Here is a 21,750-nt window from a genome sequence, read left to right as displayed (position 1 = left end):
GTTTTTATTTCTTCTCCATGGATTTTAATACCTACTCCGAATTTTTCTTTTGTTTCCTTTACTGCTTGCTCAATATACAGGTATCCAAGTAAAGCTTTACTAGACACATTTTGATTTCAACTTCCCCGTAAAACCCCTAAAATTACAACACATCCTATAAAAATATACCAACAGAAATAATTACTCATATTCCATGAGCTAATATCAGATTTTGATAATTATAATTATCACTGCTAAGGTTTTGTAACTGACTAATTATAGTACACTACAAAAAAATATGGGAAAGGCAGCAACTCACCTACAGCAATTCAATGCATGGAGAACAGAAACACATAACAGAAAACAACATTCTTACTACTCTTTGAACATTAGCTCTTTTTCTAGCAATAGTAGTACTGCCGTCAGTGGGGAGGCTCGCACGTCTTAGCAATACAGATAGCCATACCGTAGGTGCAACCACAATGGAGAGGTATCTGCTGAGAAGCCAGACAAATGTGTGGGTCCTGGGAGGAGCAGCAGCCTTTTCAGTAGCTGCGGAGCAACAGTCTGGATGATTGACTGATCTGGCCTTGTAACATCACCCAAAACGGTCTTGCTGTGCTGGTACTGTGAACAGCTGAAAGGAATGGGAAACTACAGCCGTATTTTTTTTTTTTTTTTTCCAAGGCATGCAGGTCTATTGTATGGTTAAAATGATGATGGAATTCTCTTCGGTAAAATATTCAGGAGACAAAATAGTCTCCCATTTGGATCTTCAAGTGGGGACTACTCAAGAGGATGTCATCATCAGGGGAAACAAAACTGGCATTCTACGGATTGGAGTGTAGAATGTTAGATTCCTTAATCGGTCAGGTAGGTCAGAAAATTTAAAAACAGTAATGGAGAGGTTGCGGTTGTATGTAGTAGGGATTAGTGAAGTTCAGTGACAGGAGAACAGGACTTCTGATCAGGTGAATACAGGGTTATAAATACACACACAGTCAAATAGGCGTATCACAGGACTGGGTTTAGTAATGGATAACAAAACAGAAATGCGGGTAAGCAACTATGAACAGCATAGTGAATGTTTTATTGTAGTCAAAACAGACAAGAAGACCATGCCTACCACTGTAGTACAAGTTCATATGCAAACTAGCTCCACTGAAGATAAAGAGACAGAAGAAATGTATGACAAAATAAAAGAAATTATTCAGATAGTTAAAGGAGATGAAAATGTAATTGAGATGGTGGGACTGGAATTCATAGTAGGAAAAGGAAGGAAAAATAGAAGATGCATATGGACTCGGGGAGAGGAATGAAAGAGGAATCCGACTGGTAGAGTTCTGCATAGAACATAAATTAATCATAGCTAACACATGGTTTAAGAATCATGAAAGAAGGTTGTATACTTGGAAGAGGCCTGGAGACACTGGAAGGTTTCAGATTTATATAATGGTAAGACAGATATTTAGGAACTCTGACCACAATTTGTTATTTTTGAACTGTAGATTAAAACTGAAGAAATTGCAACAAGATAGGAAATTAAGGAGATAGTACCTGGATAAGCTGAAAGAAGTGCAGGTTGCCAAAAGTTTCAAAGTGATCATTAAACAATGATTGACTACTACAGGGGAAAGGATTACAGAAGAAGATAAATGGGTAGTTTTACGAGATGAAATAGTAAAGGCAGCAGAGGATCAAATAGGTAAAAAGACAAGGCCTAGTGGAAATTCTTGGTTAACACAAAAGATATTGAATTTAATTGATGAAAGGAGAAAATATAAAAATACAGCAAATGAAACAAGTGAATACAAATGTTTAAAAAGTGAGATTGACAGCAAGAGAAAAACAGTGAAGCAGGAATTGTTAGAGGACAATGTAATGATTTAGAAACATATTTCACTAGGGAAAAAGTAGATACTGCCTACAGGAAAATTAAAGAGGCCTTTGTAAAAAAGAGAAGCAGCTGAATGAACATCGAGAGCTCAGATGGAAAACCAGTCCTAAGCAAAGAAGGGAAAGCTGAAAGGTGGAAGGAGTACACAGAGGGTCCATACAAGGGAGATACACTTGCAGACAATATTATAGAAAGGTAAGTGGATGTAGATGGAGATGAAATGGGAGATATGATCCTGTGAGAAGAATTTGATGGGGCTCTCTAAGATCTAAGTCAAAACAAGGCTCCATTCCATCAGAACTACTGATGCTCTTGGGAGAGCCAGTCATGACAAAACTCTTCCACCTGGTGGGCAAGATGTACGAGACAAGCAAAATACCATCCTACATCCAGAATAATGTTATAAGTTCAAAAAAAGCAGTTGCTGACAAGTGTCAAACTTCTTGAACTATCACTTTAATAAGTCATGGCTGCATGATACTAATACAAATACTTTACAGATGAATGGAAAATCTGGTAGAATCTGACCTCTGAGAAGATCGGTTTGGATTCCCAGAGAAATTTAGGAACATGCGAGGCAACATCGACCCTATGACATATCTTAGAAGACTGGTTGACTTAGAGAAAGCTTTTGAAATTGTTGACTGGAATACTTGCTTTTAAATTATGAAGGTAGCAGAGATAAAATACAGGAAGCGAAAGGTTATTTACAACTTGTACAGAAACAAGATGGCAGTTATAAGAGTCAAGGGGCAGGAAAGGGACACTGTGGTTGAGAAGGGAGTGTGAAACAGGAACAGGATTGTAGTCTATCCCTAATGACATTCATCTTGTACATTGAACAAACAGTAAAGGAAATCAAAGAAACATTTTGAGTAAGAATTAAAGTTCAGGGAAAAAGAAATAAAAACGTTGAGGTTTTCTGATGACAGTGTGATTCTGTCAGAGACAGCAAAGGACTTAGGAGGGCAGATGAATGGAATGGACATAATGTTTATCTTTATCCAAGATGAACATCAACAAAAGCAAAACAAGGTTATCGAATTAAATCAGGTGACACTAAGGGAATTAGATTAGGAAATGAGGCACGTAAAGTAGTATGTGAGTTTTGCTATTTGGGCAGCAAGAAAACAACTGATGATGGCTGAAGTAGAGAGGATATAAAATGTAGACTGGCAATGGCAAGAAAAGCATTTCAAAGAACAGAAATTTGATAACATCGAATACAGATTTAAGTGTTAGGAAGTCTTTTCTGAAAGTATATGTATGGAGCGTAGCCACATACGGAAGTGAAACATGGATGATGAACAGACAGAAACACAATAGAAGCTTTTGAAATATGGTGCTACGGAAGAATGTTGAAGATTAGAAGGGTAGATGAGGAGGTACTGAACAGAATTGGAATGACAAGAAATTTGTGGCACATCTTGACCAAAAGAAGGGATCGGTTGAATAGGACACGTGCTGAGACGTCAAGGGAAGACCTGTTTTGTATTGGAGGCAAGTGAATGAGGGGTAAAAAAAAAATGTAGAGGGAGCTCAAGAGATGAATACAGTAAGCAGATTCAGAAGGATGTAGGTTGCAGTACTTATTTGGAAATGAAGTGGCTTGCACAGGATAGAGCAGCATGGAGAGCTGCATCAAACCAGTCATTGGACTAAAGACCACAACAACAACAGTACACACATAACCACACAGACACCCAAACACATGCTCCTGTGGCCATAGCAAGACTAACTGGGTGTCTGTGTCAATGTGCACTACTGCTAGAAAAAGATCTAGTGTGAATACTTTTCCATTATGTGTTTCTGTGCTTTATGGATCAACCCATTATACGTGAGAGGCTGCCTTTCCTTATTTTACATGTTGCACCATCCAAGAATTTCCTTTACTGTTATATAATATTTTATAATGACATCTTTGGTAAGTAGATGGCAATTTGTGTAGTATGCACAGCACACACTGCATGTACAGAATCAGGTAGTCTCATGCATTTCTCCATTGTTATATAAATTGGCAGTTGATGACCACATTGACTGAAATTGGAAACAAAGTGTTAATAATTCAGCAGCTTCTGATGGTTTATTGTAACATCCACTTGATATTTACAAGTTGTTGTGCACTACCTGTGTCAGCTATTATGAACTTATGGTCTTCAGCACTGCAGAAGCCAGATGTGGGTACGGTGCAGTAGTCCTCCCATGCCAATGAAAATCTCTGTACATATTAAAACCACCGACAATGCCTCACTCACCTTCATATGGGCAAGAACTTGTCGATTTAGGCTCAACAGTTAAAGGCCCTTTCCAAATGGCTAAGAAAAGATGATAGCTAGCTACTTCGCAACACAGTGCGAGGCTTAAAGATTATACAGCCTGCACACAATGCAACCTATGTGCATTCCACACGAGTTTTGTGTGACTATGCAAGCTGTGTAGCATGTTTATCATTAGGCCAGATAGGGTCAGTCATCTTCAACTTCCACCAAGCTCTGCCTCAACTCTTAAGCGACACCAGGCAAATTGGGTACAGGCCTGCAGTCCTCTAGAACACACTACCCTCCCCATCTCTGCCATATGTTCATAATGCAACTGAAGCACCCACTGATCATACCAAAAGAGCACTTGCCACATTCCTATCAACAAGATCCACAGCTGGAACAACCAAACCACAACCTAAAATTAAAAATATTTTATCCCTGCTTTAGAGGCTTCAGGTGGATAACCTCTACAATGGCATGATTGAGTTGACGTGGTGGGTTGTTGTCAGAATGACTGGTGGAATCGCTGTCTTGGGAGTGTGCTGATGATGGCGGGTGTGACAGAGCTGATGCAACAGGTGGCCAGTGGCCTGTTTGACACGAACAGCTCAGCAGGACAGCTGATGTGTGGAGTCCGCAGCAGTACATCTACCATCTGGGAACGGGTCTGCAGCTCAAGCATGGTCTGCCAAAGGTGTGATAACTTGACACGATTCTTGAAATGGAAAGACAGTCCTCAGCAGTGATGTCTGCTCTTGCAAGTGGGGCTGTACAGCATCAGTATTCCCACCCAGAGATAGGTGGTTAAGCGGTTGCACTGGCTTTGTCTGGAGTGAGCCCGACGGTCGCCTACCAGTTAGAATGTGCCAGGTCCATCGTGGTGGACTTAGAACCAGCAGTAGGCCCATAGTTGGAGGAGGCCAAGTCTCATAGTAGCTGCTCAAAAAATTGTGTCACCTTGTTGCCCATAGAAGACCTCCCCTCATAGATGGTATTGCCAGAATGACATCCCTTTGCAGACTGATATCTCTTTGGCTAAAAATGATGGGTACCCATTTTGCTGAAATGCTGCTTCTGACCATGTACACCAAAACAAGCCCTTAGCTTGGATGTGTAGTAACAAGCCTGTTCACACTGTAGTCGCTCTGTCTTTCTGCTGTATTGACATTATCAAGTTGTTGGTCCCTTGCTCAGCCACTACGTGGTCATCAACTGCTGGCATTGGTGCATCTGATGTAGTGCTGTTTTGGTTGGCTCTGCACTTTCCGGCTTCCATGGCCTTCTGCAACAGCTGTGGCATTGTCACTATTTTACTCAGTAGAGCCAAAAAATACTGACGGCACAACACTGCAGAGTATGATCCTTATACCACTATTCCTACAAAAACCCATAGCTCCAAGGGTCATATCCCTTTGAAAAATCTAGGTAGAATACCTGTTGCCTGCAGCTGCTTTCTTCTCTTATTAAAGAACTGTTTCTACTGCGTGCTGTGTCCCATTAGAAGCAGAGCTGTTTTTAAAAGAAGCCGTGTGGTTTGTTAATTCTGCTGCATATGCTGGGCTGTTTTCTATGTTGGTACTCTAAGGCACCAACAGTCCACACAAATGAACAGTCACCACAAACTATACACTGACAAGTATGGAGCATGTACCTCAGTACAAAACTGTCAGTAACAACTGCTTCAAAGGCTATTTCATCTTCATTCTTATCACAACAACATTTATAATTGCATATGTGGGGGCTGTCCCTCAAAGACATTATACACGCATGCAATCATCCTAGGCTCTGTCTCCAATAGTTCCTGCCCTCTACGTATCACTATTCCTTCCCATTCTCCTCAAACTAGCTTTGTTCTATACAGTGCATCTTCCTCCTCATTTCTCGCTACTCCATCACTTTCTTTCTTTGATTATATCTCTGTCACTGTTATTACCACTCTTTTTACTCCCCTCCCCTGAAACCGTTATTCCCCACTGCCACACCATGACTCCACAGATAGATAGATAGATAGATAGAAAGTGTGATAGATATCTGATGTACAATCGTGCATTATTTTTAGTGGTATATATGTTAGTCAAGTTTTCCTCTGTAAAGTAACAGTTTGTCCCCACATCTAACACAACTATTTAGTAAAATAAAGCTACTAATTATAACATTAATAATATTACAAAAAGGATTGACTGCTACTCATTGTAAAGTTGACTATGAGTTGCAGACAGACACAACGACAAGACTGTTACACAAAGAACAGCGCGTGGGCACACACAGATTCACACAAGCAAGGACACCTTGTGCACACATGTCTACTACCACTGGCAGCTCTGATTGCAATGCTACTGTTGTGGAAATAGTTTGGGGGAGGGGGGAATATCTGGTGGGGCATGCAGGGCTAAATGGCGGCCTGACAAAACTGCCAGAAGTGGTGCAGGAAAAACAAGAAGTGGTGCAGGAAAAACAAGAAGTGGTGCAGGAAAAACAAGAAGTGGTGCAGGAAAAACAAGAAGTGGTGCAGGAAAAACAAGAAGTGGTGCAGGAAAAACAAGAAGTGGTGCAGGAAAAACAAGAAGGGGCGAGAGGGGGGAGAGGGGGGAGAGGGGGGAGAGGGGGGAGAGGGGGGAGAGGGGGGAGAGGGGGGAGATGGGGGAGAGGGGGGAGAGGGGGGAGAGGGGGGAGAGGGGGGAGAGGGGGGGGAGGGGGGGAGGGGGGAGAGGGGGGAGAGGGGGGAGAGGGGGGGAGAGGGGGGAGAGGGGGGGAGAGGGGGGGAGAGGGGGGGAGAGAGGGGGAGAGAGGGGGAGAGAGGGGGAGAGAGGGGGAGAGAGGGGGAGAGAGGGGGAGAGAGGGGGAGAGAGGGGGAGAGAGGGGGAGAGAGGGGGAGAGAGGGGAGTAAAGGGCTACTGGCGGTAGCAGTCATTTGCATAAGGTACACTGTTTGTGTGTGTGTGTGTGTGTGTGTGTGTGTGTGTGTGTGTGTGTGTGTGTGTGTGTGTGTGTTTGTGTGTGTTTTCTTTTCTGAAGAGGGCTTTAGCTGAAAGCTATAGTGTGTAACAGTTTTTTCATTGTGCCTGTCTGCAACTCAATGGGTCATCTTTACAGTGATTAACAGTCTATCATATTGTTTATAGCTACTAAATAAACCTTTTTCCTAAAAATAATGCAAATAATAATGACAGAACAAATTAACTATATCACAGTTTTAGAATTACTCTTTCAGTTGTACAAAAATGTGCTGTAAATACTTTGTTTGTAATTATTCATTTAACAAAGGAGACCATACAAAATTAATGCTAAGTCATTCAACAAGGAAATGGGTTACCTGTCCTGCAGGGAAAACAAGTTGTAAATATTCTTTACTTTAAAACTGTTTGCCTGACTAGACATAAATCCCAATATTTGCCTTTCTGAAATATTTGATCCAGTTTCACTAAAGAATAAATCTAATGCTTTGTATTTATTCAGCTAAAATTACCAATTTACAAGGTTAAGCACAGTGGGGAGAGTGAATTAGAATTCCTTTCCTAAGGAAAGATAGGGCAATAACAGTTTCTCCTTTGCTTCTAATACACACCATTCTGAGATAACTGACCAACTATCTTTCACTCCACAGCAATAGTTAAATTAAAATGTTTGTTTTCATAAATGCTGCTATCTGGGCAACAAATATTTGATTGGCTGCACCACAGCTGTCAAAACTACAGTATTTCACTGTTCCTTTACATACAACCAGTTTCAGGCTTTACACTCGTTCTCATGTACAATACCAGAACAGGAGATGTGTTCAGTATTTCGCAACTACGCACTTATCAGAACAGCACACAAATATTACAAATTCATACAGGTGATGGAATGTGGCATTACACATATGACTTGGAAGCCAAGCAAAAGTGAAGTTGTCGAAAAAAGCTTCACCGTCATTACAGAGGAAAACAAAACAAGTGAGGATCAACATGAAAATAATGTTGGTTTGTATTTCGACATGAAGGGAATAGTCTAAAAATTATGGCATGCACTGTGATGATCAAAAGCTATGCCAGCCCATCTGGAACTACTTTAGGTCAGGAAATTCACATTTAGGCCACTCACATGATACATGCCCATATGACCTTCCTGTTCTCTAGAATGAAAAGCAGCATAAAAGGGAATTTCCGGAACACACAACAGGTGAAACATTTTGTTAGACAAAAAACACAGTATTTATGAAAGCAAGCACTCCAACTTAACTTATTGTTCCATATAGAGGATAGTTGGTCAGTTGTCATGAGGCAATGTGTAGGAACGACACTCAGCAAGAGGAGAACCTGTCAGTACCACTCCTCTGCCCACAGGAAAGCAATTATCAATCTGTTGCACTTAATGATACACTCTAACAAAGCACAATAAATGATAAGTACCTGCTCAGTAAGTACATCCTGTATTTTTTCATATGGGTGGATCGTGATGCACAGATCTTCCTGGTTAAAATGTTGCCGCACAGATGGTGTCAGCTTACATTCATCCATGAAGAGGTGCACACTGTGCATCGTGACAAGAGCATACGAGAAGAACACTGGATTATACGCAATATCTGAGCCACGAAGATTTAACAGCCCTGTCAAAAAGAACAGAAACATGGATGTGAATGTTGATGACTTACTCAATGTTGTAAAATGTTACTAGGCACTAACATTACATAATGATGGAAACCTAAAAAAAGTGAAACCTAAAAATGGAAATTAATATTTAGGCACTCATCTTTTCCCAAAAATAATTATTTTTCACAATTTCCTATACTTCCATTTACTATGAAGCAAGAACTTAAAAAATTGGAAAAGTGAGAGAACAGTATTTTGAAAGCAATATGCCTGTCAGCCCTGCACAGTCTGTACTGAAATACAATTTAATCATACTGAATACTTGGAAAGCTGATGAAAGAAATCACAAGACTGAAGATAAATTGTGTTAAAGTAGGTAGCATCTCACATTTGATGAGATGGGAGCATTGTCAAAGCTAAATGAAAATAGGAAAGGGAAATTCCATAGAAGAAAGGAGGAGATGACAGGGGAGTAGAGCGAAGGGAAGATTATGAAGTTGTTTTTGTACCTTCGGATCACTCTCAGTTGACTTCAAGGCTATGAATCTGACAACACAGACTATTGGGAGATCATGATCTCCTCCTAAGAATATGCTGCTTATATACTTCTTGAGAATGCAGTCTCTCCCTCTCCCTCATTCTCATTCTCCCCCCCCCCCCCACCCCCCTTCCCCTCCTTTCTCATTCTTTTTTCAAAAATGCCCTCCTCTGAGGGGCTGTGAGACAGTTAAAAGGTTGCTGGGCTTGACTCCATACAATATGGCATATTGCAAGCATTGTAAGGTCAGATTGCACATTATTTGACAATCCCTTAAACAAATGCTTACTGCAATAGAGAATCCCAAAAGCCATGGGAACTAGTACAGTGTGTCATACTAAACCGAGGTAGTGATTAAGACTTCACACTGGCAATGCCCTACAGGAGAGATTGCTTCCCAAAAAAACTAAGAGTTAACAGAACTGAAAGTATTCTACATTATAACAGTTATAGAGTGCACTGACAAAAATATTTTGATGTACTGCTTCCTCTCTCACTGCAAGCTAGATTGCTGTACCTTTTAGGAACTGCATTAATGTTTATAACAAAAGCTCACACATCTTTAGTTACACTATACATAATTCTTCACTTGACCAAGCAGAAAATTTCATCATTCAGGATTTTCAAAGAAGGAATAAAATGAGTGGCTTTTGTAGCACAAAGATGAGGGAAAACTAAATAAATATGCTGGAAAGTGATGGCAACATTGTGTAACATGCACACAGCTGGGCATGTTGTTTAGCATTTGTGCTAAATGATATTACTTAAGATTATGATTTTGAAGTCCACATACATTATAACAAGAATCAGTAATTATGCTCCGAGTGGATTCCACACTACAATCTGAGAGTCCAGGATTTGGTCTTGGTGGTTCTATGTATATTTTTCCCCTCTCTGGCACTTGACCGAATTGAAATCCCACACTGCATTGTGTACATTAAAAATCTACCATTATAAATGCTAGGTGCCTGCAAAGCTGGGCAGGTGTGCCACTTTTTGTGTCATGAGCCATGGTGTACAGAGACTACTTTTCAGGACAGTTGCAACATTTTGGTAGCACAAAACTCATTGGTTGTACATCCAAAGATTTACAGCATTAACAAGACACGGGGGGAAGAATAGATAAAGAGATCACCAAGGTCTTTTGTTGTTTATCTTAATATCTATGATTTGATCTTTATCATTGCAAAGATCTATAATAAAAAACACATGTAAAAGCAATTGGAGTCATCTGCCAAGATCTTTTCGATAAGAAAGGAAAGAAGCACACACAGTTTCAAGGTATACTTTTGTCCCTTAAGATTGAAAACTCCCCTACAGGTGGATACCTGTACAACAATCTATGAGCTAGGCATCAGAATGTAATGAAATAATTGTATTAAATAGAACACTATGGCATTTAATTTTGTATCCAATGCAAAAATACATTCACATAAACTATCGCACAATTGAGAATTTTGGATGTGAACTGCTTAAGAATGAGTCTTCAAGAGAACAGTGAATAGAAACTACATTCAACAAAATAAAGTGGAATTTTAAAAGTGTTTACATCATGTAAAAACTGAATACTGTGTTCAATAGTCACAAGAGGAGGAATATTCGGAAAAGGTCAGGAGATATCAGTATGAAAAAATTCCAGTTAGGTTACATCATGGCCACACAGATTTCAAAATCAGAAATGAGAACAGCGAGAAATTTATCAGAATTGGAACTCACGAAGTAAATGAAGCTGAGAAATTCTGCTACGCAGGCAACAAAATAACCCAAGATGAATGAAGCAATGACAAAGCAATCTAGCACTGTCAAAAAGAGCATTCCTGGTGAAAAAAGTGTACTAGTACCAAACATAGGCCTTAATTTGAGGAAGAAATTCCTGAGAATGTATGTATGGAGCACAGAATTGTGTAGTAGTGAAACATGGACTGTGGGAAAACAAACGGAAGAGAATTGAAGCATTGAAATATGGTTCTACAGAGGAATGTTGAAAATAAAGTGGACGGGTAATGTAAGGAATGAAGAGGTTCTTCGCAGAAAACGCTGAGGAAAGGAACACATGGAAAACACTGACAAGAAGAAGGGACCGGATGATGGGACGTTTGTAAAGACATCAAGAAATAACTTCCAAGGTACCAGCAGGAGCTGCAGAAGGTAAAAAATGTAGGGGAAGACAGATATCAAAAAAATGTGGAGGAGGATTTTCACAGGCTGAAGTAAAGCTTAGTATATATTAATGAGGTGAAAAGAAAGAAATAACCACTTCTTTTAGGAAATACAATAACTACCACAACAAAATACAAGGTGCCAAGTAAGTAGACACAGTGGTTATAGGACTTTAATCATTTTTTTGAGGAACAGAATTCAAGTCTCCACCCAGCCTTCCAAACTCAGCCATTTCTGGGATTTCCTAAATCTATCAAGGCAAATGCCAGGATGGTTCCTCTTAATTTCCTCACCAATCCCTGTCCCACCACACTTGAGCTCTGCCTTTGGTAACCACATGATCGACAGGATGTTCACCTAATCTTCCTTTCCTCATGGCATAGTGTACTAGTTGTTGGCATGGTTTTTGGAAATACAATGAGCTCCTTTGAGCAACACGCAAAAAAATTCTTGATATAAAAAATATAGTGGTGAACACCAATCTACATATTTCCAACTGACATTGCAAGCTGATTAATTATAGGCTCTATGTGAGGAAATTTAGAAAGCAATAAAATTTGAAGATCATATTTATGAGCCAATGGGGAAACAACAGGAAAAGGAGGGAAATACAGCAATCTTATTGGAGAAACTGGGAAAGAGGAAATGAATGAGAAAAAGAAAGGATTGTCACTTTCCAAGATCTTTCAGTTAAGTTATTGCAAACATGCTCCAAAAAAAGGAAGATATACCTGAAAAAATCATTGTGCCAACAAAACTTAAGAAACCACACATTGCCAAAGAAAGCATATCAGGAAACAAACTATTAGTGATGAAAATAAATTTTAAAAAGGGAACAAATAAGAAGCTACAATTTCCCTAGATACTTACAACTAATTTTGAATTTTTATTGTAATTTTGAGATGCTATTTACAATTTTTTTGTATCAGTTGCCAGAAACATTTTTTTCTACTCTGGAGTAAAGGAGATCAGCCAGCAAAAAGAAAAAACATTGAGTCATTGACGGGCACGCATAAATAGCCTCCACTGTTCCTACATTATTTACATTCCAGCAGAACTTCCCTACAAAATTATTTTAAGTTAATCATTTTATTGTTTCATAAAACTGCATTAATATATCTGACCATTATTACTTACATGCTACTTCATCTAGGGCTGTCACAACTAATAATGTAGCACCTTTCTCTGCTAGCATTGTTCGCACTTCCTCCACCTTTGTTTTTGATGTCTTCCCTGAAAAAATTAGAGGCTGGTTTATTAATTATAATGGAAACACAGGATGAGGCATTAAGAAAATATTACAATCAGTAACATCATTACATTGTTGAGGTGAATGGGAAATCAACTTGTGACATTCAAAAATTGCTATCTATAAAAATAATGGAAAGAGTCCAGATAATATCTCAGTATATACTTGAGGAATTGAGTGGTCAACAGATGAATAAATAAGATTGAAAATAATGCTGCAGAAGATCCCTCGATTCCAAAACTTAGAGATGGCGACTTCATTTACTTTTATGTGTGTATATCAGCAGTAACTGTGCCTCCCGAAAATAAGAACTGACAAGCCTATCTGCCTTTTAGTGATGTTAATAGATTTATACATGTAACTGTACTTTTTAAACAGTTCAAAAAGTAAAAAATATGGAAAAATAAGGAAGGGCGACAGTTCACTTATAGTTGATGAATGTGTGATGGATAGACACACAGCTCACATTCCTAACTAGACTTACGGCTATGGTTCTTTTTTAGGGTAAGTACTCACTCACTCTCTCTCTCTCTCTCTCCCCCCCCCCCCCCCTGCCCCTCTTGCACACAAGCACACTCCCCCCCCCCACACACAAGAGCACTCATGGAACTGCACTTGCCTGTTGCTGCAACAACAATGGCTGTTTATGTGTATTTCTTCAGTCTGACAATAGAGGAAGGGAGGGCGGAAGGGGGAAGGGAGTTAGGATGAGTATGCAGAAACTCGACAGCAGCCAGATGTATGGGCTGGGTAGGTAATTGGAGATATGAGACAGGTGGAAAAAGTGGCTCTGAATGCAAGATGATGCTGTTTATTGTCTAGTAGAGTAATCAAAACCAATTGCAAAAAAAAAAAAATTAAGACAAGATATCCATGTAGTGTGAAAATTGGTAATTGACCCTAAATAATGAAAGTGAGCGGTCAGCCACATGAGTGCTAAAAAGAATCTGTTAAACTTCAGTTACATGATAAAATCAATCAAATTTAAAGGCCATAAATTCAACTAAATACCTAGAAATTACAATTATGAACAACTTAAACTTGAAAGAAACAGAAAATGTGAGGAAGGCAAATCAAAGATTGCAGTTTTTGGAGGAACTCTTAGAAGACTGAAGAGATCTTTTACAGAGACTGCATGCACTGTGCTTGTCTGTCCTCTTTCGCAGTACTGCTGCATGTGTGCATCCTTGCCGGATAGGGGTAACAGAGTCCATAAAGAAAGTTCAAGAAGAGCAGCATGTTTAGTATTATTGAGAAATAGGTGGGAGAGTGTCACACACACAATACAGTACAGGGTGTTTCAAAATGAATATATGGGTTTTAGGGTTTTGTAGCACATATTACATTCACCTTACAATTATAAATAATACATCAAATGAAAGAGACACATAAACAGTTTTTCTTACAATTATTCAGTGTGAACACCGATCACACATTGAGTCGATATGCGAGTTGTTCTGAAACCTTGAGCAATGTGTCAGGAGTAGCTCTCGCAATAACACTGTTTCTAAAGTCGGGTAGATCAGCTGGTATCAGACACACATACATATGATCGCATCAGATCATGTGTGAATGTGGTCATGCATAAAATGCTGTATCAACTGGCCCCTTGCACCCAATCCACCAGTCGGTTACAACAACATTTAACCAGTCGCGTATTGAGTTATGCCAATGAGGCGGCACGCCATCTTGCTCCCAAATAAAGATGTGTTGTTCAGCTTCTTCCCATTGAGGCATGGGCCATAGATGTAGCACATCAAGATAAGAAACATCAGTTACAGTTGATTCACCGAAAAAGAAAGGTCCATTAACTCCCCGCGGGGATATTTCTTGGGGCTAAGTGTGAAAGACTGGCACTTGTTCAACATGTTTTTCAGTCACTCTTTGTCACTTCATACTCTTCCCATTGCACACAAGTATACAAACAAAATTCTGAATTGCTCTTTCATTTGGTGAATTATTCACAATTGTAAGTTGTACGTAATAAACGCTACAATGCTTTTAAACCTGCTTTTGCATTTTGAAACACCCTGTATTTGCAGTAGACATCATTAAAACAACGTACTTTCTCACTGCGGGGAGGGGGGGGGGGGGAAGGGGGGGGGGGGCGGCACCGAGCCTCTTCCCACGAAAACTTCAATCACCAACTTTCTCCTCCGAATCCAAAAGTATTTTGTTGACACTGGCCTACACAGGGAGAAATGATCATCATAATAAAATAAGGGAAATCAGAGCTCACAAAGAAAGTTATAAGTGTTCTTTTCCTTGCTAGAGTGAAATAACAGAATGGGGTGAAGGTGGTTCAATGAACTGTCTGCTAGGTACTTAAGTGTGATTTGCAGAGTAGCCATGTAGAGTTAGATGAAGTAACAAAATGAAGACTGCAAAGTTAACATTCATGAGAGAGAGAGAGAGAGAGAGAGAGAGAGAGAGAGAGAGAGAGAGAGAGAGAGAGAGAGAGAGAGAGAGAGAGAGAGAGAGAGAGAGAGAGAGGGGGGGGGGGGGGGGGGGGTGGAGCGAGGCAGGCAGGGTATGGGAGTGCAGGATAGGGGACAGGAGCAGGGGGGGGGGAGGGGGGGGGGGAGTAAAAGCAAGCACATGGTTTCAGTATAATAGTAAAAGTATAATAAAATTTACTAATGCTTAGCACTCTGTATCTAGTTCTTTTTACTGAAATCAGTCCAGCAATAAATTTTGTTGGTGTCTGTACTGCCCATGTGATATTTAATCTGTAATTGATTTACTGTAATTTTCAAATTTAATGGAACGCCAAGAGATTTGGTTCTGTTCATTCTGATACAGTGCCTCCATTTATTCATTCTCTTAGCGGCCCAATATGATCAAGCAGGTCAAGTCACTCAAAAATTGGCGACTTTTACAGAAACTCAAAAGTTAATGCCAGCTTCAATGTGACATGCTTTTAATAACCTCCACAATGAAACTGTGTATCTAAACCTGGCAGAAAATCTAAAGACATTCTGGTTGTAAGTGGTAAGACAATACCTTCACTGTGCAATTGCAATGGCAACATTCCCGACTACAGTGCCACTGAAGCGGCATTACTAAACACCGTTTTCCAAAATTCCTTCACCAAAGAAGACAAAATAAATTGTCCAGAATTCAGATCAAGAATAGCTCCCAATATGAACAAGTAGATACCCTCAGTGCAGCAAAGCAACTTATATAATTTAATCAAGGCAAGTCTTCTGGACCAGGCTGTATACCACTTGGTTCCTTTCAGAATACGCTGATGTAATATCTCCATATTCAGGAACCATACACAACCACTTGCTCAGAGAAAGATCTGTACTTAAGGACTGAAAAATTGCACAGATCATACAAATATACAACAACAAATGAAATAAAAGTAATCCACTGAATTAAGGATCCATATCACTGATGTCTATTTGCTGACAGATTTTATAACATATAGTGTGTTCAAACATTACGAATTTGCTCTAAGAAAATGATATACTGATACACAGTCAGCACAGATTCAGAAAATATTGTTCCAGAATGCTTTTGACACTATTCCTCACAAGCGGCTCCTAATCCCATAACATGCTTATGGAGTACTGTCACAGCTGTGCAGTTGGATTTGTGATTTCCTGTCACAAAGATCAAAGTTCATAGTAACAGAAAGTCAATGAGTAAAAAAAGGTGGTGTCTGGAGTTCGCTGGGGAAGTGTTATAGGCCTAGGATGTTCAAAATCTACATACATTAATTTTTGCTTCTCATCCCATCCGGTAAGTCTCCCCTGACCCGGTATTCTCTGTGACTTTTCTGAACTATACTCCGTTTCCTCAACCCCTTTACTGCTTTTCCTTCACCCCACTACTTTCTCTCCCAACTCTTCTGCCGGACAGAGGAGCCACTAGATCCGAAAGCATGCGTAATTTAAACCTTTTTATGTGCCAGTTCTCCTGTCGCCGCTTTGTGAGTAGATTTTATTATCTATCCAATTACAAATGTCTGCTTGTGTCTGTGTATGTGCGGATGGATGTGTATGTGTGCGCGCGCAAGTGTATACCTGTCCTTTTTTCCCCCTAAGGTAAGTCTTTCCGTTCCCGGGATTTGAATGACTCCTTACCCTCTCCCTTAAAACCCACATCCTTTCGTCTTTCCTTCTCCTTTCCTCTTTCCTGAAGAAGCAACCGTTGGTTGCGAAAGCTTGAATTTTGTGTGTATGTCTATTGACCTGCCAGCACTTTTGTTTGGTAAGTCACATCATCTTTGTTTTTAGTTATATTTTTCCCATGTGGAATGTTTCCCTCAATTATATTATATAATCTACATAAATGATTTTGGAGACAATTTGAGCAATTCTCTCAGATTGTTTGCCAATAATGCTGTCATTTACTGTCTAGTAAAGTCATCCGATGATCAAAACCAATTGAAGGGCCACACGGGAAGAACAGTTATAGCCTCACTCACCTTAATTTTCAGTATTAAGTTTTTGAAGCTTAAAGTTGAACAAATAACTTAAAAAGAGAGATAAATATAAATTTCTTAAGCTTTGTACATTGTAATACATCATTTATTACATATTCAAAAATAAAAAATAAAACGCTTAACAGATGAAACATGAAAAGGTAATTGCAAAACAAAATCACACCAGGACCTTTATCAGTTTTTGTCAGTAGTGGAGCGTAATCAGTTGGTGGGTCGTCTACATACTTGGTATCATGATCCTTTCCTTCTTCCACATCAAAGGCAGGGCTCACTGAATTGTAGAATACTTGAGAATCAGTACTGGTAATGAACTGTTTTAAGTGTAGAAGATCTTTCAAATTTATGGGTTTAAGGGGCGGTTTTCCATTGTAAAGTCCTCTCAGTAGGTTTGGGTAAATTTGTTTGTTAAGACATTCTTGATTTCTTATTTACTGTGCCTCAATTCACAACAAAAACAGCTTTCAAATAGCTTCTAAAGTTGTTTTCCTTGTGAAGTGCGAATTTTGCCTCCTTTTGGCCAAACTTTGAGGTTCTAACTAGCCATGCAAGCATAGGGCATTTAACATAAAGCCCAAATAAAAAGTCTGTCCAAGATTCAAATTCGATGTCTGTAGCATAACTGATGACAGTGAAAGGTGGTGGTTTGAGTCTGCTATTTCTGGTGACTTCCCTCTAGGCGTCGGGTGAAAATTAGTAGATAATGTAAGAAAATTATCCAAAGAATCTGTAGCCGTATCGTTAAAAATTTTCTTTTGTGCATGAATTACATTGTTTCATACCAACCTATGCATATTCAGTTTTCCTGATAGTTTCTGAATGAAGTGGTTTCAAAGTATTTGGGACAGTTTTTATTTCTTCAGTGAAAGTGTGGTTCAACCTGTCTGGGAATGTGAACTTCAGTAACACAAAACATTGTGCATCAGAAAATAATCATCATTATGCCAAATAACCATAGTATAAGTTATTAAAAGAAAGAAAGCAACAAACAATGAGGGATGTAATCCTCCATGCTTAAAAATCAGAGTGATAGAAATAGTTTACAACCAATAGCCCCCATCACTGCAGAAGTATTATTTATTGTTTAGACTAATAACCTTCTTCAGCCTGAAGTAGTGATGGAAGTTATACAGAAATTCTGATAAGCACATTTGGCAAGGTTATGTTGTCACTCAAGTACAGCAGCCCCACCATGTGACTATTCAGTCAAGAGGTTCATGGCATCTGACTGAGTGAGTGAGTGAGTGAGTGAGAGAAGAGAAGAGAAGAGAAGAGAAGAGAAGAGAAGAGAAGAGAAGAGAAGAGAAGAGAAGAGAAGAGAAGAGAAGAGAAGAGAAGAGAAGAGAAGAGAAGAGAAGAGAAAAGAGAAAAGAGAGAAGAGAGAGAGAGAGAGAGAGAGAAGAGAGAAGAGAGAAGAGAGACTTCCTAGATCCTAGAAATTGTCATTGCCATCAGCAATATTTTTAGTTAGGAAATTGTCAGTTTTCTGTAATTAACAACCCAGACTCACCTACATCTACATGATTGATTACTATGCAACCCACATTTAATTGCTTGGCAGAGGGTTTTCCGAATCTCTTCCGACTATTTATGTAATGCCCCACTCAAATAGCACACTGGAGAAATGAACACTTAAGCTTTCCATGCAAGCCCCCGATTTCTCTTATTTCATTATGCTGGTCATTTTTCCCAATAAAGGTGTAAGATTTTGTACTGATAAGATTCACATCCTTGTCTCCCTCCATATGTCTTGTATAGGGAAAACTACTTTTACAGTTGCAAATCATTTCAGTGAATGAACTGTGTAGTGAAGAGAACACATCACCACGAGTTTCCTGTTCTGGCATACATACATGAGTCGCAGAAAAGAATGATGTTTACTGTTGGGCTGACATTCTCAAAGAAGTGTCTAAGCATAGTGCAAATATCACCTGCCCTTTCCGGGTGACACTTTCATCACACTGGTAAAATACTGAGGTTGAGTCTGACAATACGTGTGGTTTAAAAGAAGGTTTTATCAAACGAAAATCAAAATAAGGTTTTATCTATGCAACGCTTTTGGAACTAGTGGCTCCTCCTCCTCCTCCTCCTCCTGGCAGTAGGGTTGAAGAGGAAGGAAAAGCGGTGAAGGAAAATGACTGGAGAGGTTTAGGGAAAGGCATAAAGTTCAGAAAAATCACCCAGAACCCCAGGCCAGGGGAGACTTACCGAATGTGATGGGAAGACAAGACTTTCCTTCTCATCGCATGTGGCAACTTTCCCCTGACCCTGGGTTCTAGGTGACTTTTCCGAACTCTTCCACTTTTCCTAAACCTTTTCAGTCCTTCTCCTTCACTCTTCTTCTCCATGTGCCCGAAGAAGAAGCTACTGTCTTCAAAAGCTTGCACAAGTAAAACCTGTTTTTAATATGTGTGCTCTCTTGCCACTGCTTGGAGAGTAAAGTTTTTATCTAGTCAATTACACTATATTGTCAAAAATTGATTATTTTTGTTGTTAAATATGCGTGTATTGAAAGATATGAAACAGCTGACAACAATATTACAAGTAAAATGTGGTTATGTAATGAGTAGGCAGATTTTTTGAAATAGTAATTGCCTCAATTTCTTCATGTTTTTGGGATTCTTTATGACTATTTCTTTTGACTGAATAAAACTTTGTACACGTCTTTTCAAGGATATTCAAAAGAAGTAGCTATTTTTCTATGTTACAAGTATGGTTGGGATTGATGTTAGTCTGACTGATTATAACATTTAAATAGCATTTATGGTCAATATTCTCACTTTTTTTGTAATTAAAGCTTAAAAAATCACTAAATATCAAGATCTGGTCACATGATCGAAAACGCTCTGTTATTGGCTCATGCTGATGCTCTGGTGACATCACAGAGTAGGAGTTATACGAAGCTGTACATGCCTTATAGGAGCATTAACCAAAGTTATGAGGTATTTACATGCTTTTAATGCGAACACCTTAGCTATTTAGTGAAGGAAAATGCAATTAAAACTTCTAAGTTAACAACAGGAAGGAATTTTGTGAATGCTGATAGTGGAAGCGCTGCGAAAGTTGATGTGTTTATGCTCCACCCATTTAGGGCGGTGATATGTGCTATGTCGGACATTCTTTTCCCTGTTCCCTGAAACATCATTAAACTCGCTTAAAATGAACTAATTTTAAAACTTTTGAAAATGGGTCTGTATTTTATAACTAGATTCTTGACTATCAGTCACGAGCTACAACTCAAAGCACAAAAAAATTAGTCTCGGTAAAACATAGTGCTGATTTTCTGTGGGGTGTAGAAGGCACTCAGCAGTGACACAGAATATATCAGGCGTTCCACACCACAAAGGACAGTGCATTTGACTTTAGTAAAAGAGGGCATATGTTCGAATTCTGGAAGAGTCAAATATTTTTTAAAGTTCTACATGAAATACGGAAATAGCATTAGCAAGAACTGATTGTAGCAGTTGTTCCGGTTGCGGGATATATTATATACAGCTATCATTAGTTTTAGTCTGAGAAATGGACAACAGAGGATAAATGCATTTATTTTGCGAACATACAAGTCAGTTTTTTTGGAAAGCATTGCTAGTGGTGAAGATATAACCATACGTCCACAGTACAACAAAACATAGGATGACGAAGTTATACAAAAAGATATAAAGTGTGTACAAAATGCGGGTGACACAAATGTAACCGCTCTGATGTTTGTGAGCGTAAACTAAAGTTAGCGTCTGAAGCAGACTTACTTCACCTTTATGTCAGATGATGACAGCAAGGAGATAACACAGTTTCTAATATAGTAAAAAGTGTGTGGTCACATTAACTAGAAAATATCTTTTTGAATGTGACGTGTGTAAACAGCAGTTGCAAATTTAAGTGCATGTAAACAGCAAGGAAAGCACAGTAATATTCTGTTTCTGATCGGTGTGGCAAAGTTTTATAATTGTTACTTGGTTTTCATATGAGAGGACTGTTGAGTTGTTCTACAAATAAGTTAAACTGTTCTTTCGAGTTAGATTCGAACCAGTGATCTAGGAACATCGTCTTATGAAATTCAACGCTTTACCGCTCTAACAACAGAGCAACCAAATAATTGAGGTGCAGTTATGTAAAACAACACTTATCACTAGGAGTTTTAATTTTGTTAAATGACACTATCCTTCATTGTAACAGTGAAAGAACATATCTCGAAGATAAGTTAATGTTAACGACACAGTGAAACACATTTTTAATTAAGTTAGTGAACTTGTGTGTTGATGTGGTGGTAATTTGCTGGTACAGTGCAACCACATTTCATGTATCTTCTCATGTTCTGGAACACCCAAAAACAACTTTTCAGGAGTTTTTGCAGATGTATTTTTACAGTGTGGTACTGCACATGACATGCAACCCATTTTCTGGACAAAACAAGACATAACTCTGAATTAGCATTATCAAAGAAGGAGCAGCAAGCTAGCAAGCCAGTGACATCACATGACTAATGGAGTGCTTTAGCAAGCGTTCAAATTATTAGAATTTCATTTCCATTTTTATAAAGAAATTCAAGATGAAAAAAAGCATGTTAGGAACATAAAATGACTTACTCATTTAAGACAAATGCCCTATTGAAGTTTCCATCAAAAGTGTCCTGGAAAGTTGTCAAAACAAC

At 39.0% G+C, this 21,750-nt stretch overlaps 1 protein-coding gene across 3 annotated transcripts in view; it reads right to left on the bottom strand.

The window, feature by feature from the left end:
- Positions 1–21,750, bottom strand: part of LOC126365835 (xaa-Pro aminopeptidase ApepP) — a 149,447-nt gene that overhangs the window by 59,317 nt on the left and 68,380 nt on the right. For all 3 annotated transcript variants that reach the window (XM_050008467.1, XM_050008466.1, XM_050008468.1), the window contains exons 5-6: positions 12,541–12,636; positions 8,526–8,722 (exon numbers count right to left, since the gene is read on the bottom strand). In XM_050008467.1, the coding sequence (XP_049864424.1) occupies positions 8,526–8,722; positions 12,541–12,636 (293 nt within the window). The remainder of the gene's footprint in view (positions 1–8,525; positions 8,723–12,540; positions 12,637–21,750) is intronic.

The sequence above is a fragment of the Schistocerca gregaria genome, chromosome 4, assembly GCF_023897955.1.
Source record: "Schistocerca gregaria isolate iqSchGreg1 chromosome 4, iqSchGreg1.2, whole genome shotgun sequence".
NCBI classification, from domain to species: domain Eukaryota; kingdom Metazoa; phylum Arthropoda; class Insecta; order Orthoptera; family Acrididae; genus Schistocerca; species Schistocerca gregaria.
This window is presented reverse-complemented; position numbering and strand designations above follow the sequence as displayed.